The 19,291-nt window shown below is 33.3% G+C and overlaps 3 protein-coding genes across 6 annotated transcripts in view; 1 reads left to right on the top strand and 2 right to left on the bottom strand.

The window, feature by feature from the left end:
• Window positions 1-2,430: 2,430 nt before the first annotated feature.
• On the bottom strand, window positions 2,431-3,643 carry LOC108917272 (uncharacterized protein C14orf119). Of its 3 annotated transcripts, none has more exons than XM_018723780.1 (3): window positions 3,449-3,643; window positions 3,078-3,309; window positions 2,431-3,000 (listed from the first exon to the last, which is right to left on the bottom strand). In XM_018723780.1, exons 2-3 carry the CDS (start codon window positions 3,270-3,272, stop codon window positions 2,827-2,829), a joined length of 369 nt encoding a protein of 122 aa, XP_018579296.1. In that variant the 5' UTR covers window positions 3,273-3,309; window positions 3,449-3,643; the 3' UTR covers window positions 2,431-2,826. The 3 variants fall into 3 exon arrangements, with proteins under 3 accessions (XP_018579296.1, XP_018579294.1, XP_018579295.1); XM_018723778.1 differs by having other exon boundaries at window positions 3,488-3,641; XM_018723779.1 differs by lacking the exon at window positions 3,449-3,643 and having other exon boundaries at window positions 3,078-3,405.
• A 133-nt stretch (window positions 3,644-3,776) lies between these two features.
• On the top strand, window positions 3,777-4,510 carry LOC108917273 (NADH dehydrogenase [ubiquinone] iron-sulfur protein 5). The gene is made up of 2 exons (XM_018723782.1): window positions 3,777-4,012; window positions 4,103-4,510. The coding sequence occupies exon 2, from the start codon at window positions 4,118-4,120 to the stop codon at window positions 4,421-4,423; it is 306 nt and encodes a 101-aa protein (XP_018579298.1). The 5' UTR covers window positions 3,777-4,012; window positions 4,103-4,117; the 3' UTR covers window positions 4,424-4,510.
• Window positions 4,511-7,872: 3,362 nt separating this feature from the next.
• LOC108917282 (synaptotagmin-16) overlaps window positions 7,873-19,291 on the bottom strand; it is a 64,298-nt gene continuing 52,879 nt past the window's right edge. Inside the window, exons 3-10 of one of the 2 annotated variants that reach the window (XM_018723790.1) lie at window positions 17,216-17,486; window positions 16,947-17,055; window positions 14,935-15,144; window positions 13,088-13,196; window positions 12,834-12,991; window positions 12,565-12,743; window positions 9,490-9,631; window positions 7,873-9,429 (exon numbers count right to left, since the gene is read on the bottom strand). In XM_018723790.1, coding sequence (XP_018579306.1) covers window positions 9,229-9,429; window positions 9,490-9,631; window positions 12,565-12,743; window positions 12,834-12,991; window positions 13,088-13,196; window positions 14,935-15,144; window positions 16,947-17,055; window positions 17,216-17,486 — 1,379 coding nt within the window. In that variant the 3' untranslated portion in view covers window positions 7,873-9,228. The remainder of the gene's footprint in view (window positions 9,430-9,489; window positions 9,632-12,564; window positions 12,744-12,833; window positions 12,992-13,087; window positions 13,197-14,934; window positions 15,145-16,946; window positions 17,056-17,215; window positions 17,487-19,291) is intronic. The other variant, XM_018723791.1, reaches the window with a different exon arrangement.

Here is a 19,291-nt window from a genome sequence, read left to right as displayed (position 1 = left end):
TCAGAAACCCCTATTTTATTTTGCTAATTTCGTTCAAAATTTTTTTGTCATAGAAGTCCTCTGCGTGCGCCTAGAAATCATCTCCTTAAATAAAAAAGGATCCCACGCTTCATTACCAAAATATGACCACATGGCTTGAAAATGCAAATTTTTCGAAAAAATGTTAGTTTAGACTCGTTTTTTTGCAGTAAAAATTTCTATTTTCTCATCGTTACTGATAAATACACGTGTAATTCAAAAAAAGGGCTCATCAAAATCAAAAAAGTCCTTTGCGTATAGGAGTGTATTCTTTAATTTTTAATTTACGTTAGAAGTGTCGCCAGATCGTAACCGGAAAAATAGAAATGCAATAGAAAGTAAACTAAATTCGTTATAGTACAAAAAAAAATTGTTAGGAATACGTCAAAAATTAAATTTTAATTCAACCTTTCAATATTCCTCATAAAATAATCGCTAATAATGCTGCACGATCTTGAGAAACCCAACTCTTTTTTATATTAAATATATGCATCGTTATATCTCCCCCACTTTTATATTTATATATTTTATTGGAATAAAGAATTTAAACCCAGCGTTTCCTTAATTTTTTTAACTTATCCCCCCCCCCTTCTAGGCAAGCACATCCCCCAAAAAGATGCTTCTAAATGAAGGTAACCGACTAAATTTTTAAAACAAAAACCTACAGCATGAAACTGTTTTTATTTTATAAAGTGTATTTTTCTGATAATTTATATATTTTTTTATAATTTTCGGCGTGGTCAGATTGTTATAAACAAAATAATTGTAGAAAAAAATTACTTGCCAAATGGCATTAAACTGTAAAATGAACCAAAATAAACACTTTTTGTTCTTTGACAAAAATTCGAAAAACGCTTCGTTTCCGAGATATTTACAATTTATTGGAAAAAAGTGACGAAATCGACAAACTTTCTGAATTTTTTTCTCAAAAACTACTGACCAGAATTTAATTCTAAAAAAAGCATAATAATCGGCAGATCTTCTGCTTTAAGATATATTTTTTTGCTATAGGTCAATTATTTTATTGAAGGTCTAAAGCGAGTAAAAAAGAAAAATTTTTTAAAGAAAATCAAAATGGCAAATAAGTGAATGGAAGCAGGCTACAAATAGTGAAATTGTAACTCTAGATCCATTGACACATGGATGGAAAATCGAAAATGGTTGTTTGGATTAATTCGAAGGAGAAACTGCGTTAGATATGCTTCAAAAACGTTTTTGTTCATGTATAGTGGAAAATGTTCTATACGAAAAATTGTAACTGTTTTTCATCGAACCTGGAATGCTGTGTAGTCTGCGTGTGCTCAGATGAATGTCAGAATGTTCCATCCGAAATTGATGATGAAACGCTTATTTCAATTCAAAAACTTGTCGAAAATAACGAAAAACTTATTATTTAAAAATTAAATAAAAAAGAAATTAATATACTTTTATTGCTCTTAATATTTTTGTAAAATGAAAATAAAATAATTATCCTATACCTACAATAAATTATCCAATAACTTTTTTATTTTTCGAGACCGCTAGGTCATTATTATTTTACGATTTAAATAGTTTATTTAGTTTAGTTTTGGTATAATTTTCAAGTAAATTTTAGCCATTTATGAAACCAAAAATCGAATATTTAAATTTTACTAATTACTTGCAAAAACCTTACTCCGGCTACAAAACCAAACAAAATGATCTTTTGAACATTTGTATTGTTAACATAATATATCGATTAAATAAATCATAATAATGTTTATGGTAAATATAATCTAATCCAAGATACTGTAAAAAGAAAATTTAAATTTGAAGTGTTATAATTTTCTTTGACTTTTTTTTACTCACTTTAGACCTTCAATAAAATGATAGACCCATACCAAAAAAATATATCATAAAGTAGAAAATCTGCCGATTATTATGCTTTTTTTAGAATTAAAATCTGAATAGTTTTTGAGGAAAAAATTCCGAAAATTTGTCGATTTCATCACTTTTTTCACATTAAATTGTAAACATCTCGGAAACGAAGCATTTTTCGAATTTTTGTCAAAGAACAGTGTTTATTTTGGCCCATTTTACAATAAAAGCCATTCGGCGAGTAATTTTTTTTTTACAACTTTTTTGTTTATAACAATTGACTGACCACGCCGAAAAATATAAAAAATATATGTAAATTATCAGAAAAATACACTACAAAATAAAAAAAATTTCATGCTGAAGGTTTTTGTTTTAAAAATTTTGTCGGTTCATGCCTTTTCTTTAGGGGTGAACTGCTCGCCTATTCCTCTCCCAATCGTCTTATAATTAAAGCACATTCATCACTTGGCAAAGGATCATTTTTGCACGTTCACAACAGATTTCGAAATGCTTGTTATTTTTAGACCCCATTCAACGTTCAGCACAAAGGAAATGTGTAAAAAAAGCACACAAAAGTTTTATTTCAGTGTTTCTATTTTTCTTTTGATGTAACACAAATTAAACTACTTTTATATAAATGCCTAGCAAATTATAAATATATCATTAACGGGAACTAAAAATCTGAAAATATCACATCAAATACTATTCGATTCATAGACGGTTAAACATTCCATTTCTTGCAAAAAATCCCTCTACTTCATACCCAAAATATTCATATATAACACTTTAAATATAAATAATAATAATAATAATATATGCCTTACAAATTATTACCTACACACCCCCCTATGTACAATATTTTTTTACTTATTTTATAAAATCGTTAAAAAACTGAGTAATAATTTATACGGCAATAAAATATTTAAACGGAAAATATATTTGTTAAATAATCAGTATGAGAACAAAGATGTTTTAGTCTTCTAACACCACTTCGCCGTTTACTTCGTGATTTACATGAGAAACTCCATTTTCTAACTCACCGTTCAGTTTCTCTGCAAACGAAGCATCTATTTCGGAGATTCTCGTAAGAAAACTTTCCTTCTGCTCAATTGTCCACTGCATAAACCATTCTTTAAACAATTTAACCTTAAAATAAAAATATAAATATTAAGGACTGTCTTTAAATACTTCACAGACTAATGTCACAATAAAAAGATACTCACTCGGCATTCAAATAAGGACATGGGCTTATCTCTGCAATCAACATTGGAAATACTGTTAGTTATTCCATTAACATAAGCCTTATTAGCATACTTTTCAGCCATTATGGGCAGAAAATCGGATCTCTGCAGTTCACTCCATTCCTGGAACCACTGCACTAAATACCTTATTTGGGCTTCATTACTTAACATAGTCATTTTTGTTGAATTTTTAAACAGTCTTCTTTCTCAGTCACTGCAAATAATTTAATGTCATCTGTATGTGGGAACAGGATATGTTAGCAAAAGAGAAAGGTTAAACTGTTAAATACGTCTAACCGTACCGTGACTCTGCAAAGTTATTGTTTATACTTATACTGGCTGAAAATATTTACCTGTTTTTCCAGTATCTAACACAACACAATATAACTTACATTGTTCCCTAATTTAGAGAGGTTCCTAAGAAGCAGATCCCGAACCTTACAACATTCTTCTCGAGTAGAAAACGGTGATCTTTTAATTATTGATAGAAACTTGTTCTGTGTGTTGAACCGTAATGACCTCGCGGTTTTTAAACTACGGCCTTGACCCGAGTGGTCTATTTTCTCTCCATTTCATTTCGATCGATAAAGTAGATACTCATACTCAATCGTAGACTGTATTACGTTTTGTAGCGTAGACTATAAACTCAATGGTTCGGTCCTATACAATACTGCTAACTCGTAGAAAATTTCTATTTTCTTGGGAAATTTTATCTCATAAAAGGAAAATGGAATTTCCTCTTAGCTGTAGGAATTTTGTTTTGTCAGATCAGAGTTGGCATCACTTCTAGTCGAAGAAGAAGAGGAGTCTTTTTATAAGTGTGTCAACATTACTTTTTACAGTCGTTTTTAAAATATATCCAATAAATAAATACAAAAGTTCGACAGAAACTAGACAACATTTTTGCATAGGAAAAGGTATTGTCCCAGTACAAACCATTTTCTAATATTGAAAAAGTCGTATGTTTGAGGTTACATTGATGACATAACACTAAAAATACATTACAGATAAAATCCATCAAAATGTCATTGTCCCCTTGGTTAAAGTCACCCTTCACGGACTTGACCGGTGCAATTGTAAGTCACCAATGGTATGGCGCGTGTGCCGACATGGAGATGAAGGCTTTAGACTGCTTGGAGGCGTACGGACTTGACAGAGGGTTAAAAAAGTGCGATCCCCTGATTAGAGACTTCACCGAGTGCGCCTTGAAGATAAAACAATTTAAAAGGATGAATGCCATAAGATGGGAGAGGAACCGGCAATATTGGGCAGGCGAAAGGAGTAAAGAAGACCGCTGGTCGAAATCGCCGACACACGACAGTTATTAGCAGAATTTTGTATAAGGTTTGTAGTGGTTTATTATCTAGCTAATATGTTAATTGAAATAAATTAAAATAAAGATGGATCTATATTACTGACTGTCATATTATGACTCCTTTAACTTATCCTTAAAAGTTTAATTCGTACTTCGTTACCTAAAGGGTGGTGGGGTTGTGAGAAAAAGAACTTGAATAGACATGGATAATTTAAAATTTATTTTGTACAAAATTTTGAATACAGTTATTAAAAAGACACACCAATATTAGTGCATTTTGTGTTTAGCGTGCATTATGTTTTCATGCATATTATAATACTGTCGATTATAACAATAAAAAATGGACAAGGTACAAAATCTTGATATCCCTAAAATTTTAAAATTCAATATTTTTAAACCCATTATTTTTAATTAGAAGGCAATACGTTTTATGGAGTAATAGTAATGCAGTAGGGATGGGAGGAAACATCAGGGTCACCGCCTCTGTAGGAATGGAAATTTTATTTGAGAATAGATTAAAAGAAATTCCAGTTGCACAACGACCAATACAAAATATTTAAAAAAGAAAAAAACTGAGATAAATATGCATTCCGAGATGGCGACCCTAAAAACACCTTATTCGTAAAAAGTTTAAATTCATAATTATATATTTAGTTCTTAATTGTATCTTATATATGTAGGTACATGGTCCATCTTTAATATAGCAAATAGCTTTGATTAGTTGTTTAATTTACTAAAGTTATCTGAAATTTAATAATACTGATCTCGTTTACAAAAGATACACAGTTCTAAATAAAGAAATGTATCACTGTACAATTTATTCTCACACATTTCCAAAGATAGATCAGTAAACGAAATAGGTAACGGAAATAAAACGTTTTGCAATAGACTTGAATGAATTATCAACAACTATATAGATTAAATTTATACGTAAATCCTATGTACTCGTAGTATAACAATTCTCATAAGATATCAAGCCATATTATTCCCTAAAGTATGAATCTTTTCGAAAAATTACAATCACATATATCACGGCCAATAAAGACATTCATCCATAACCTTAAATGTGTCTGGGATTAATTTTATGAACACATTAAATTGACAATATATTTTAACTAGTATAAAGTGTGAACTTCTTTGATAACATTTTATATATATCGACAGCACATTGAGAAAAACGTCCATTCCGAAATGTGTTACAAAAAAGCTGATAATGGAGAATAAATTTTTTCTCAGTAAACTGGTGATATGCATCTTTAAGCCATATTTATTCAATTATATTTCCCGTAACAATAAAGTCATCGTAGTTTAGTAATATACATCTGACAGGGAAGGCAAAAATGGTTACTGGAACCACATAAAAATGTTGCTCGAGTAACAGTTCAAATATCGACCCACAACAAAAATAAGACGGAAAACTTACAAGTGCCTTATTTCGATCGATTTTTGAACTGTCGCAATTCATATAAATGGGTACTCACGTCACGCAATAAGCTAAACCTCATATTATTGAATATAAAATAAATATGTACAAAAAGGCGAAGAGTAATATCCAAATTTAGTTTATCGCGCGACCATATAAATATATATTTCATAAAATCTTCAATTTTTAAATCCTATTTATAACAGAACCCATCCCTACATACGTAAAAGCTTATTATTAATTTGTGCTTGGTATAAACAGTTTGTTTATTCATTTGGCATAACTATATTTATATTTTGTCAAGAGAAATCGTGGAATTTCGTCGTTTCGAGGGCAGAACACAATTTTTTTTATAATACTCGTATTTCTGATAGAAGTCTACCCTCATTGCATATCCTTAATTTCGTACCGAATATTTTTGGGGGTGGGCGAGGGCAGTACTATATTTTTAAATTCAAAATTGTAACCAATAAAAGGTATAGAAGGTAACAAAAAGAAAGTGAAGACCAAACCTAATTTGTATTTATACAAAGAGTTTTAGGAAAAATCCAGAAATTTCAAGGAATAACACAATTTTTTCCTATGGATCCCATGCTATTGTCTTTTGTTTTTGAGGTATTGTCAAAGATGACACTTTTACACTAAAAGACCACGCACTAATTAGATTATAAAGTGGTTTCAATCAAAATTGAAATTTGCTGTGGATCATTTTTGACCTCAGGAATAAAGTTCCGATCACAAAAATCGCAGCAGATGATTTGTTTATCATGTAAAAATCAACTTTTAATGACAGTTTCCGAAAAATTTAATTTTACGACATTAACAAGAACCTCAAAAAGATGTCATGAAATGTCACGGAGAATGATCGTAACATCTAGCACATGGTCAAAAAATACAAAAACTAACGTACTTAGCACCATCAAAATCTTATCTGGGCCAAATTTAAATGCATTTCATTGATTTTTGAAAAAGAAATGGCTAAAAGAGTGACCGCAAAAAAACTGTGACTCGTCCGTTTTTTCACAATTTGCAGAGAATTTAAAAAATACATAAAAATATGTTTTTGGTCACAAATTACTTGTCGTAAAATACTGAAATGAGCACAGCTTTTAGTATTTTGAAAATTTTAAAAATCACCCCTACTTAGGAGTTGAAAGATTGCCAAAAATTAAGAATTTGAATATTACCAATTGATATAAAAACTATTAGCATGTGAATTATCTTAATATATTTTTTTTTGGAATTTTTACAATTATTTGTGATATTCTCTATTTTTGGGAATGATTCCACCCTCTAAGCGTGCTTAAGGTTGGATTTTGTAATTCAACATGCTTATTTCGGTCATGAGAATACATCTTTCTCCCTATAGAAAAATCCACATGCTAATAGTTTTTATATTTATTGGTAATATTCAATTCTTCATTTTGGGCATCTTTTCAACCCCTAAATAGGGGTAATTTCTGAAAATTTTCAAAACACTAAAAGCTATGCTCATCTTAATTTTTTACGACGAGTAATTTGAGACCAAAAACATATTTTTATCTATTTTCTTTAGTTCTCTGCGAATTGTGAAAAAACGGGCGATTTTTGCGATCACCCTTTTATTTAAAATCATCAATGCCTCTCATATCAAAAACAAAATACAATAAACCTATGGAAGGAATCTTATTTTTTAATGTTTTACGAGCTACTGAATTTATGTTAACTTTTTCTGAAACGCCCTGTAGAATCAACAAAGTACTTTAATACTTAATACTATAATTTGTTTACAAAGAAATGGTAGAAATATAGTACTTCCCTCTAAAAAAAGATATTTGCAAATTTTTCTACGTATACAGGATGGGTCAGATTTAACGTCACACCCAAGAGTAAGCAATGGTTGCGTTTTTGAAAGTAAATGATTTTTTTTACATAGAGGTTTTTCTTTGAGAATGTGTTATTTAATTTAATAAAAGGTCTATATTTTATTTTATCTCCGTACAATTTTTTTTATTAAATCAATTAAAGCAATACTTTTGTTCTTGACAAAAAAAATGGTAATTTTGAGGCCACAGTCAGTAAATTACGAAAAAAATTGTTTTTAAAATAAAAACACCGACACTAACAAAGCTGGCAAACAGTACCTGTAGCGAGACTAGCGCGTGTGACGTCACTTTGCGGAATGTACCACCAGATTAGCAAGTAAATAAAACAGTTGCAATATAAATCCATTATTTTGCCAATTTTAAATTTACCACCTTTACATTAAGAAAAGAGCCATCTCTTAACAGTTTCCTGAACTTAAATTAGCTCCGCTCATTAGCAGAACAGTAGATGGCTCTCGCAGTCGCATTTTGGCGTTGCCAATGAATTGTAGAGAAAGACAACCTCTTATTGTTTTCTCTCTTGTTAGCCTGAAAAACCTAACCTGACACCTAATTCTCGCGCGCTAGCCGGTTCCGCATCATGACGTCACACCAATCAGAGCGTTTCGCGCTAATATTTAATTTATTTTGGATATTTCCCTATCTTTTATTTTTGTAAAACTTTGCAGATGTGATTGTAAGTCAATTTTTTAACCATTTCATGACGTTTAAGCATTTTTTTCTGTGAACATCCCTAAATGTACCAAATTTAGTTTAGTATACGAAAAAATCTATTAATTCTCAACATGCTCTTGGGTCCGACGTCAAGTGTGACCCGACCTGTATACATGCGGATATCCTAAATACACAATTTTGTAAACAGTAACAGTGTCACACGAATTACAATAATTTTGACAATTACCTGATATGACGTATGTCGGTTTTGATTTCCTCCGGCAAGTGTTTCTTGCATAGTGAAGTATGACAAGCCTAAATGTAAGGTTGTTCTACCTAGATTGTTCTCGGGTGGGGTTATGTATATCCTAAGTGTTAATTTTTGATCTCTCTTCAAATTCGATTAATAATATCACAAAAAATTATGAATGGAATGCCTAACGGAATAAATAATTATACAGTGTATTCGATCACGAGCCCTTCTTATTCCGTTCCTTCCAATTTTTTTTTGTAAAAAACCTACGCAATATAGTAAGTAATAAGGCATGTAGAAGTCAGCATAAACGGGTAAAGTTTCAATAAAGTCGTTTAGAATTTGGGGATGATGATAGTTGGGAGTATAGCACGCAGGTTCGCCAATAAGACTGTGTTATATCTATAGACAAGTTTTAGTTAGAATTCCAGAGATTTGTACAAAGTTGTAACACTCAGTAGTAATATTACACCTTCCGAATACTCCCAATAAGTATTTACTAATTTGTGATAAAAAAATATTCAAGCCGTTAACGCAAAGGGAACGGTATGTATTAGTCATAACTTTGATCTGAAAATTTCCACTTGAACGACTTATACGACGACGACATAAGAAAGTGGTAGCTATGACTGCACCAGGATGTGCCAGCGGCAGATCTGCTCCTGTTGGAACTCCTTCATGTCCATCCAGTGGGCCAGTTCTTCCGCTCCGCTCGAGTTCAGGCCTAGACTGAACCAGCCCACCATCTCCTTCTTTTTCGTCACCCCTTTCCTGTTGTACACGGCCACCATCAGTGTTACGTCCGCTAGTTGAAACAGCGCTACCTATAAAAAAAAGCGTTGGTGGAGACCGTTCAGAAGAATTATAGGTTTTCGCGAATGTACCTGAAAGATGAAGGTTTCTTTAAATAACGGGTTGGGTTGACCCCTTCTGACGGTAGTCTTGCTGTGTGCCAGTTCTTGCCCCGTACTGCTGACTAAATTTAGTTTTACGTATGTGTCTGGGGCTCTTGTCAGAGCTAAGTTCCTGAAAATTAAAATTGCTAGTAAAAAATATTTTTTACGCCCAATTATAGCAAAAGTTAAAGGGTATTAGTCCAGTATACAACGGTAAAAATAGGGTATTACCTGAATTCTTGACACACGCACCGATTTTCATGAAAATTGGTGAGTAAGCTCATTTCACCCTCCTTTACAAAAGTTACATATCCATAATGTGTGCTTATTGTTTTTAGGGGGTGAAAACTACCCCTTCTTGCAAAAAACTTAAAAACCATAGATTTAAGTGTTACGTCGATAGAATAAGCATTCTTTTATGTTTTGAATAATAATTTTTGATTTGTAGCAACATTTCAACCCTTAAAATCCACCATTTGAGGAAAATAAACAAAAATTAGTTTTCGCGGCTCTGAAATGTTTTGACGGAGCAATAATGAAGAATTGAATATTTTTTACTGTTTATGAAATAATACAAGATTTATTGCAACGTTTCAACCCTTATAAACCACCCTTATTGCAGAAAACAAAGCAAAACATTATTTTCACATCTTCATAGCATTTATAGTGAATGAGACTCATCACTGTTTATAATATTACTGATGATTCATTGCAACGTTTCAACCTTTACCTGCTTCAAAACACTCAACGATACATTACTGAATTCAACGAGATTACTTAAAACTCGAAACTTTAATTATGTAATTTGTGTGTATTACGCCTCGGAAACTTATCGGAAATTAAGCCATTTACACGATCCGACAATTTTCACTGAATAATACAATTCGTTTTTTCACGATAACTTTTTTAATTTATAATATTTTTCATCGGTCCAAAAAGCAATTTGCAGGGAATTGCAAGAGCTACAAATAGTTGAAGGGTCTTGAACTCTTTGTTTTCGAGATTTTTAGGTTTTAAGGACTCAAATAAGGTGATCCTTACACGCAAATGCAAACTAAAAAACGTAATATCTCAGTTAATTTTTGCTCTTCAGAAAAATTGAAAGAGAGCAAAAATATTATAAAAAAGACCTTTAATTTTGAACTCTTGCATTTTTCACGTATCTTGTTTAGTTTTTGAGTTATTTCGAAAAAAAGGATATTTTTTAAAAAATTTAAACATTTTTTTTTATTATTAGTACCTAAATAGTCAACTGTACATGGATTGCTCTTAGTTTCTATTTTTATGGTTCAGGCATAGATTTTATTGTTGATTTTTTCTCTGAAAAAATGAGATGACCATTTTTTTTTCATCATAACTCCGCGACTTTTTGAGCTACGAAATTTTTTCAAAAAGCATTTTAAAGGTCTTTCCAAGCACTTTAAAAAAGGTTATATTTATTTTCTTCGAAAAATTTGTTCTTTCGCCATTATTTTACTTTTTGAAAAATAAACAATCACCTTTAGAGAGTGATAACTCGGTTATTATTACATCTACGGTAATCAACAAAAAATGAATCGATACCTTATTTCAAAAGCTTTATTTTTGCCGTATATGAGTTTTTCGATAAAACGCAATGTTTTCGAGTTATTTTTTAAAAATGGTTGAAAAACATGCACTTTTTAGATGAAAAATCAACATTTTCAATGGCAAATAACTCGGAAAATATTAATTTTTGGAAAAAACGTTATAGAGCATCTTTTGCTTATAATTCATCCCTATATTGATTTTTGCTACTAAAATGGATGCCTTCATTGCCACCCCCGAGTAGGGGTGGCATACACCCACAGGGTGAAAGCACACATCGGCACTATGTAACTTTTGTTTCTTGAGCAATTTTCTACTTACTGTTAAAATTTCATGTCCATGGGTGCATGTGCCAAGAATTCGGACCTAAAAACCGTCATATTCTGAGCTATATAAGATATGCAATCAGTTGAAGTATCATTGTGCTAGTAGTAAGAGTTCTGTAAAGCAGAACAGACTGGGCGAGTTAAAATGGCAAGTCTGCTGAATACTACTTCTACTAAATGTATAAAAAAGCGTGCCCTATCTCAAAATGAGAAAATAATTGCGTTAAACAAACCGATATTTATTAGTGGGCAGTGATTCCTGCCACTATTATTTTTTTAAATACTCCCTCTGCCATACTATAATTTCATTGTTTTCTATTACCATCCTTATTTGTTTTCGTTTTACGTAACGAAAATTAATTTCATGCAAAGTAAGCAGTAGAACTTTTAGGGACAATCTAGGCAAATCTTCTGCATCTGCGGCAATGTCAATTTGAATTTTATTAAGTATTGAAAGTTCACAAGTAACACAGGATTTGATTGAGCATTGTTTTCATTGCGAAGTCCAACGCTATACGACGGATGAGCTAGTAAAGACTGAAAATTCATTACGGTACAGAGAGTGTGTAGCTGAGACTGTGCGAAAATTACGTGGAATTATTAAAAAGATTAGTTGTCCAACTTGGAACGAACAGGGTCGGTTGAAGATAACAAAAACAACAAGCCAGCCTCGTACTGGCCGTTCAGCCAAAAATATTGCCACAGTGAGTGGTAGTGTAGTGGAAATTCCCGTAATTACTGCACTACAAATGAACATTTCAAAAATCACAACACAGCTAACCCAGGAATTGATATCAGATATTTAATACGCCGGACATTCGTTGATCGGATGTTGGAGAATATTTCACATTAAAGATAATTTAGAAAAAAAATATGTTATTGATGAAATGGCAGAAAATACTCAAAAGGGTTATACCTTAGCTGCCACTTCTGCCAAATTCTTTAGATAAATTGTATAGACCACGTGTTAAAAGTGTCTTACAATCTCAAGCGAGTAAATTTTGACCCCTTAGTAGGTACGTTTGTTTACACGAAACTTTTTTTTAACTTCTAAGGCGTCCGTACAATATATGAAACAGTATATGCAGAGTAAGCATGTTCAGTGTTAAGGCATTCGCATGTATGAACTTTTCGAAACAGACTGTAATAAAAGATGAACATGTCGTATTACCTAAAATGAGATCCTTTGACTACTTCCACGTTGAGCCTGCCGGTCGTCGCGTTATAGCACAGCCCAAGTAAAAGTTCAGGTACGCCGCCATGCTGCATGGAATGTGTGGAACCGGTGCTGTCAGACCTTGCTAAGCTCATCAGATCGCCCGTACATCCGCTTAGCTGCAATTTACAAAACTATACTTACCGTTTCGAATACGTTAATATCTTGGAAATACACGGGTTGATTCTTTGGTAAAATATCGTTATTTATATTCAGAGACTTACAGCGGTGTTCGCCCTTGGCTCGAGGTTCAACCAGAAATTATTTTCTAGTTCCAGGTTGATGTTAGCAAAACTGACGACCGCCTCCCCTATAAGCCTTTCCCTGCGCATTCTTTCACAGCCATATAGTCGAAGTCTTATACCCATGGAATTTACATCCTCTGAAAAAAAAAAAAATTGTATGCGCTGAAATAAATCGTTTATGACTTTGACGGTCGATAATACATAGTTTCCATGTAAATAAAATTAAAACGTACCTGGATTAACCCTGTGCAAGAGGAAACTCTCCATGTACTGCGGATTTTCCCCAGAGCGGATTTTGGTTTTGTGTTTTTGTTTTTTGCTCGGAAGCAATATCAACCTCACCTAAAACATGAAATTTTCAGGTAGAATAAAGAATTACAGCATAAATTGTGAAGACACATTTTTTTAATTTCATTTTATAAAAGTCTTAACAAAATATAATGATGTATTATTTCTCAACTGGACAACTTATGCTCTCCAGAATTGCTTTAGCTCTTAGATTCTAACAAGGGCTTAAAATTTGTTTTTTTCATGCAGTTTCTGAAACCGAGTAGCGTTTTTCGATTCACAACATGACATTTTGTAATGCAAGGACATATGCGGCAGCCATATTGGATCCGCCATTTTGCATTTTGCAATTTTGACATCAGAATTGTGATTGCCGACCTTAAAAATTCCCAAGTGACAAATTTCCAGCCAGTTGAACCCTATGGTTGAACCACTGTTTCCCATTTTGTATTGCAAGGACCTATACGGCCGCCATATTGGATCCGCCATTTTGAATTCTGCAATTTTGACATCAGAATTGTGATTGCCGACCTTAAAAATTCCCAAGTGACAAATTTCCAGCCAGTTGAACGACTGTTGCCCATTTTGTATTGCAAGGAAATATACGGCCGCCATATTGGATCCGCCATTTTGAATTCTGCAATTTTGACATCAGATTTGTGATTGCCGACCCTAAAAATTCCTGAGTATCAATTTTCCAGTCAGTTGAACCCTATGGTTGAACCACTGTTTCCCATTTTGTATTGCAAGGACCTATACGGCCGCCATATTGGATCTGCCATCTTGAATTTTGCAATTTTTACGTATGCTTCATATTTTATGACATTCTGTGTGAACACTTTTAACTTGATGAGCTCAGTAGTAACAATTATTTTAAAAATCGTCAAAAAATCGCCATATGAAATTTTTGGCAGCCATTTGAGTATGTTGAGTCGCCACAATGGCGATAAATCGCCACATCTGGCAACTCTGGCTACTAGCTGTTTCATTAGGTATTGCTGGTATAGTCTTTCCGATCTCAATTGAAAAACCAAGAGGTTGGCTGTATGTACCAGGTTCGGTCGCTGATGCAGCAACTCGGCATTGAAATATTTGAAAAACTTGTTCCCACATTTATTTAACCATACCCATCGAACTAAACGTGCAGGTGGTAGAAATGTATACGCCCAGTTGAAGAATGCGCACGCTGGTAAGCGGCGTACACGGATAGCCGAACTGGGCGACTGGGCAATAAATCTCAGCTGTTGACAAGTCATCGACAAGTTAACAAATTGCCTAGCAGTGCAGTGCAGCAATGCGGAATTTGGTATGATAATTAATCTTATTAGGATTTCATCGGAAAGAACATAGAATACTAGTAAAACATTATTTTTACTATTTTGAATTGGAAACACCCGTACTATGTGACATCCATTTTTAAAATTGAAAACCTCAATCAAATATAAAATCATATACTGACATAACATTTCAGAGATACCTAATACAAGATTTGAACATTTATTTTATGTGGCTTTCTACCCCTAGAAAACCTTGAAAGCGGATTTTTTACTTTCATCATTCTTTTTCTGGTAGTTCTTGCTGTTACGCATGAATAAATGATACTTTTCAGCATGTAGCAACTCCAGCTTTATATCAATTTTGTATCAGATTTCAACGCCTTGGAAGCAGAGTAAATTGGCTCATGTATGTACATATAAAAATTTTACGCCCTCTGTATAGATAAATCTTCCTGACCCTTGTAATATCCTTTTTTGGCACCGTGGCGTTTTCAGGGGATAAAAAAAATAGTTACCTGCGTGTGTGTGGGTTGACCGCGGTCTCTGCTGGGAATGTCCCTCGCCTGCAGCACATGTACGGTCATCTTCCTCATGGGCGCGTCGTACAGAAGCGCGACCTCCAGGTGACCGCATTTGCTCACTATTTGGGTCTCGGGGTCCGAGCCCCCGCCGCACGACATCACCTCGCCGCGCTCCTCGTTTTCAGTATTCATCACTACGATGCACTGCCAACAAGAATTATCGTTATAGCAAATAAACATCATAAAAATATCATATTTAAGTATTTTTAAATTATATTTAATGAACGCATAAAGACTATGTAGATGTGGCAACAGTGCTAATAATTGACTAGCACTTGTACACACTGCGAACCTACAGACCTCGGACATCGGAGATATTGCGCGTCAAATTCGGGTAAAGATGCGTACGCGTTCAAAAATGTATTGTGTGTAAACTATGTACAATACAATTATTATTATGTACAGGGTGTCTCATAATTAGCTGCCAACCCTGAACAGGCCGATTGTATGATCAAGACTAAGTAAAAGAGTTCATATGAATATGGGTCCGGAAATGCTTCCTAAGGGCACAGGGACCCATTGAAGAGGGAGGAATGGAAATCATTTTTTTGCAATATCTCTCAATCGCGTTGTGATAAATGAATGAAATTTAGTATACACAGCTAAATTTTGATGAGCAATCTGATGGACTAATCCATTTATTTCCACAAGGTCCATTGGGGTGGGTACGGGGGGGCCCTTGGTACTTTGCGTGTGTAACTTTTTCATCTTTGACTTTTTAACAAATTGGACAGCAAATTCCGTTTTCCCGAACTGTTTTACGTTAAAAAGGTACTTTTGTTTCAAATCGTTGTCTTTAACGGTTTCTGAGAAAATCGCTCTTGAATTAATCCCACTTTGGTCAATTTCATAGTAATTTAAACAACTACTTATAACTATTTTTTTTAGATATAAAGTTTGCTGAGAAATATTTATGTTTTGTTATTCTGTACAAATGCTTTTATCTCAAGTATAACTAATTATATTAATCAAGTAGAGAAAACTTATGTAACCCTAAACTGTATTTTTTATTCCAATAAATATATCACAGCTTCCTAGCCTTTTTTAAATAATTTAGTTTTTTAAAAACATTACAAAAAATCATCTGTTGTGCATAAGTTATTGTTGATTTAGGAAAAATGTATATGTTTGAAATCAATTTCGTTTTTATCAAGTCTTTCAAATGTATTCCCTCCTTGTTGTCAGCTGATTGCGACGTTGCCACATTAATCCTCAAGTCAGACAGAAATGTAATTTTTGGTCTCTGTTTCTAATTAATACAGCTGTACTATGTTCAAAACGTACATTAGTTTTACATCTAAAATAAGATAATACTGTGTACTATCTATGAAAAAGTTTTGTTACACAATTTCTACATTTTTTCTTCAGTTATGGGCAAAAAAAGAGCCGCACCGTCCATCTTCTATGTTAAAATGAACAACTTTCAACAACAATATCTCAAAATCTAGATTCAAAAAATTATGACGCACAGAGGGAGCACTGGGTAATACGTTATATAAATTTCAAGTATATCTGTGCATTTGAGTAAACCCGATATATCTCCTTAAACAATCACGCACGAGATAAACTTTTTATATTATAGGCTGTAATGGGTACAGTCAATTCCGGTCAAATATTCAAGGACACACATAAAACGCAAATTGTAGTTGGCAATACTGTTATAATTAACTAATTTAAATGTAAAGCTAACATTTTCGCTTAAATAAGCTTATGTATAGGCTTCGCGTGCAAATTAAAATTTCAAATGATTTACGGATTTGACGGTGCCGCATATTTATTTTTGTTTGTCCGAGATTGCAAAGACCCGAAATCCCTCAATTGTACCAGTTCCTCTCAACAACAATCAAAACGAAGTTGCGCCGCCGAACCAGGGGACGTATGTCAATAAAGCCATTCTAAATTCCACCCGTGGAAATGGAAAACAAACAAAATTGATGTTTACTTACGTCTCTATTGCTGTTATTGTCGGTTTGCTCAATCTGCGCTGACGTGTCGACTTTTTGATAATCGATTCCCTGATTGTCTATTTTTGTTTCTCTCAGATCCGTAGGAGACCTGGAACAAGAGAGGATCGCATAACTTCGCATTTATTTTTTTAGCAACAAAATATAACTCCAGATTGCTCGGTAAATTATATTCAAAATCCCCAAAGCAATTAACTTTTAAAAATTACTGAAACATACGGGGCGTTCGGTTTAAAAAAGGAAATGTTTACCTTTGAACGTTTTCCACGATCTGTGCCGTCACTTTGGTGGCGGGCACGCCATGCTTCTCGCCCACGGAGCTGGTGGTGGAGCTGCAACACGAACTGTTGCTGCTCATTCCGACCCTGCCCTTCTCCACCAGCGAGATGAGATCGTGGACGGGTCGAGGGGGGTAGTAGGGGCCGGTGGTCCCCAGGGGCACGCCGGAGTTTTGACGGGGCCGCGACCCTCCCATCTCCGATTCGGAACTGGACTCTCCACCATCGAAAGAGTAGGCTTTCACTGCAAGAGATTTTTCAATCGATATAGGATGAAGTTCGTCTCATTTTTTGCTCGTTAATATAGAATATCGGGTGCGCCAAACTGACATAGATACGTTTTTAAACATACATTTACGAATGTACTTTTGTTTTGTATTGAAAAGTTAAAATAGAGCAAAAACATTAAGTATAGTGAACTTTTTAATATTACTCCACAGGATCAATCGAAATTTGAATATAATTTAAGATGCACCTTCATTTGCTATGCTGTCACATTTAGCCTAGATATGGTTGACGCAGTTTGTTAAAATCTTATCAGGTACTGCCACAACGGAGACTTGATGAAACGAGACAATGGACTGATGGGACTTTGCTGAAATCTGTGACAGTTTCTGTCTATGATGATGGAATAAACGACAAACTAGAAATATGCAACAATAGTATTTGTATTTCGCATTATCGTGCTCTATATTGGTGTGTTGTTACATTTTATGTTGCGGTTTCTACACTAGTGGAAAAAATTAAGGGATAAAAAAAATCTAAATTCTCGGCGATTTTTCAAATGGCTGTATCTTTGATAAAAATGGTCGTATTGGAGTAAAAAAAAAGCAATTTGAAGCTTGAAGTTTCTAATTTTTGGATCTTGAAAAAAAAATTTTTTCAAGTAACACGTATCGCGCAATCTTAATGAATATCATGAAAAAAACTTTTTCAAAAATATTTTTCAAAATTTTTTTTTTCATAATTTCAAACGCTTTCTGCAATAAGAATGTAAAAAAAATCAGGAAAAGAAAGTTTTTTTCATTTTTGTACAGATTATGAGAATTTAAAGGCAAAAAAACGTGATCCTTTATTTTTTTTTAAAATTCAATCGAATGAAACAAAAAAACGGCTTGATGGATCGAATTGAAACTCTGTAGGGCTTTTAGGGGTACAATGACCTATAAAAGGCACACTTAACATTAGTCATTTTCCCAATATTCTCAGTGTGGCACGTGATTTTCTAGAAGACCCCTAAAAGACATGTTAAGGAAAAAAAAATTTTTTTCTAAAAAACCGTGCCAGGACCTTGTAGAGAATTCATTCAAGTTTCTGAAACCCACCGTCGATTTTCTGTGGTTTGGTTTCTGAGATATCGATGAACAAAGAGAAAATGATCCATTTTCATTCAAAGTCCGATAGCTCTATTTTTTTTCATGATATTCATTAAGATTGCGCGATACGTGTTACTTGAAAAAATTTTTTTGCAAGATCCAAGAATTAGAAACTTCAAGCTTCAAATTGCTTTTTTTACTCCAATACGACCATTTTTATCAAAGATACAGCCATTTGAAAAATCGCCGAAAATCTAGATTTTTTTTTGATCCCTTAATTTTTTCCACTAGTTTATTATGAAAGACCATTTACTTTTCTTGGGCAAATAATATCTTGTTGGGTTAAAAAACAAAGGTGTACACATCGTTTACAAACTTTCCCGTTGCAATTCCCATAATATGAGGTGAAATTACTAAGAAAAACCTAGAAATCGCCACACTGTGTTTTTAAAGTTACAGTACAAAGCAGTATAGTTTCTTTTCTTGGAATATGTTAGAAATTTCTTGATATTACATTATTTGTTTATAGGTTAATTTTTAATTTGGTTTTCTTTAAGGGTCCTGGAAAAGTAAAGTGATAAATTTCTTTTGTGTATGTGATTCTATGACCTCAAAGCACGTGTAAAGGCATTCGACCACCCTGTATACAGAAGCTTGAAAGTATGATAAAGCATATGTAGTTTTGTGAAAGGGTATGATGCGAGATAATGATACAAGACCATACCTTCGTATA

The sequence above is a fragment of the Anoplophora glabripennis genome, unplaced genomic scaffold (genome assembly GCF_000390285.2).
Source record: "Anoplophora glabripennis isolate ALB-LARVAE unplaced genomic scaffold, Agla_2.0 scaffold22, whole genome shotgun sequence".
NCBI classification, from domain to species: Eukaryota; Metazoa; Arthropoda; class Insecta; order Coleoptera; family Cerambycidae; genus Anoplophora; species Anoplophora glabripennis.
The sequence above is the reverse complement of the archived record's forward strand: the minus strand, read 5'-3'. Positions and strand labels throughout refer to the sequence as shown.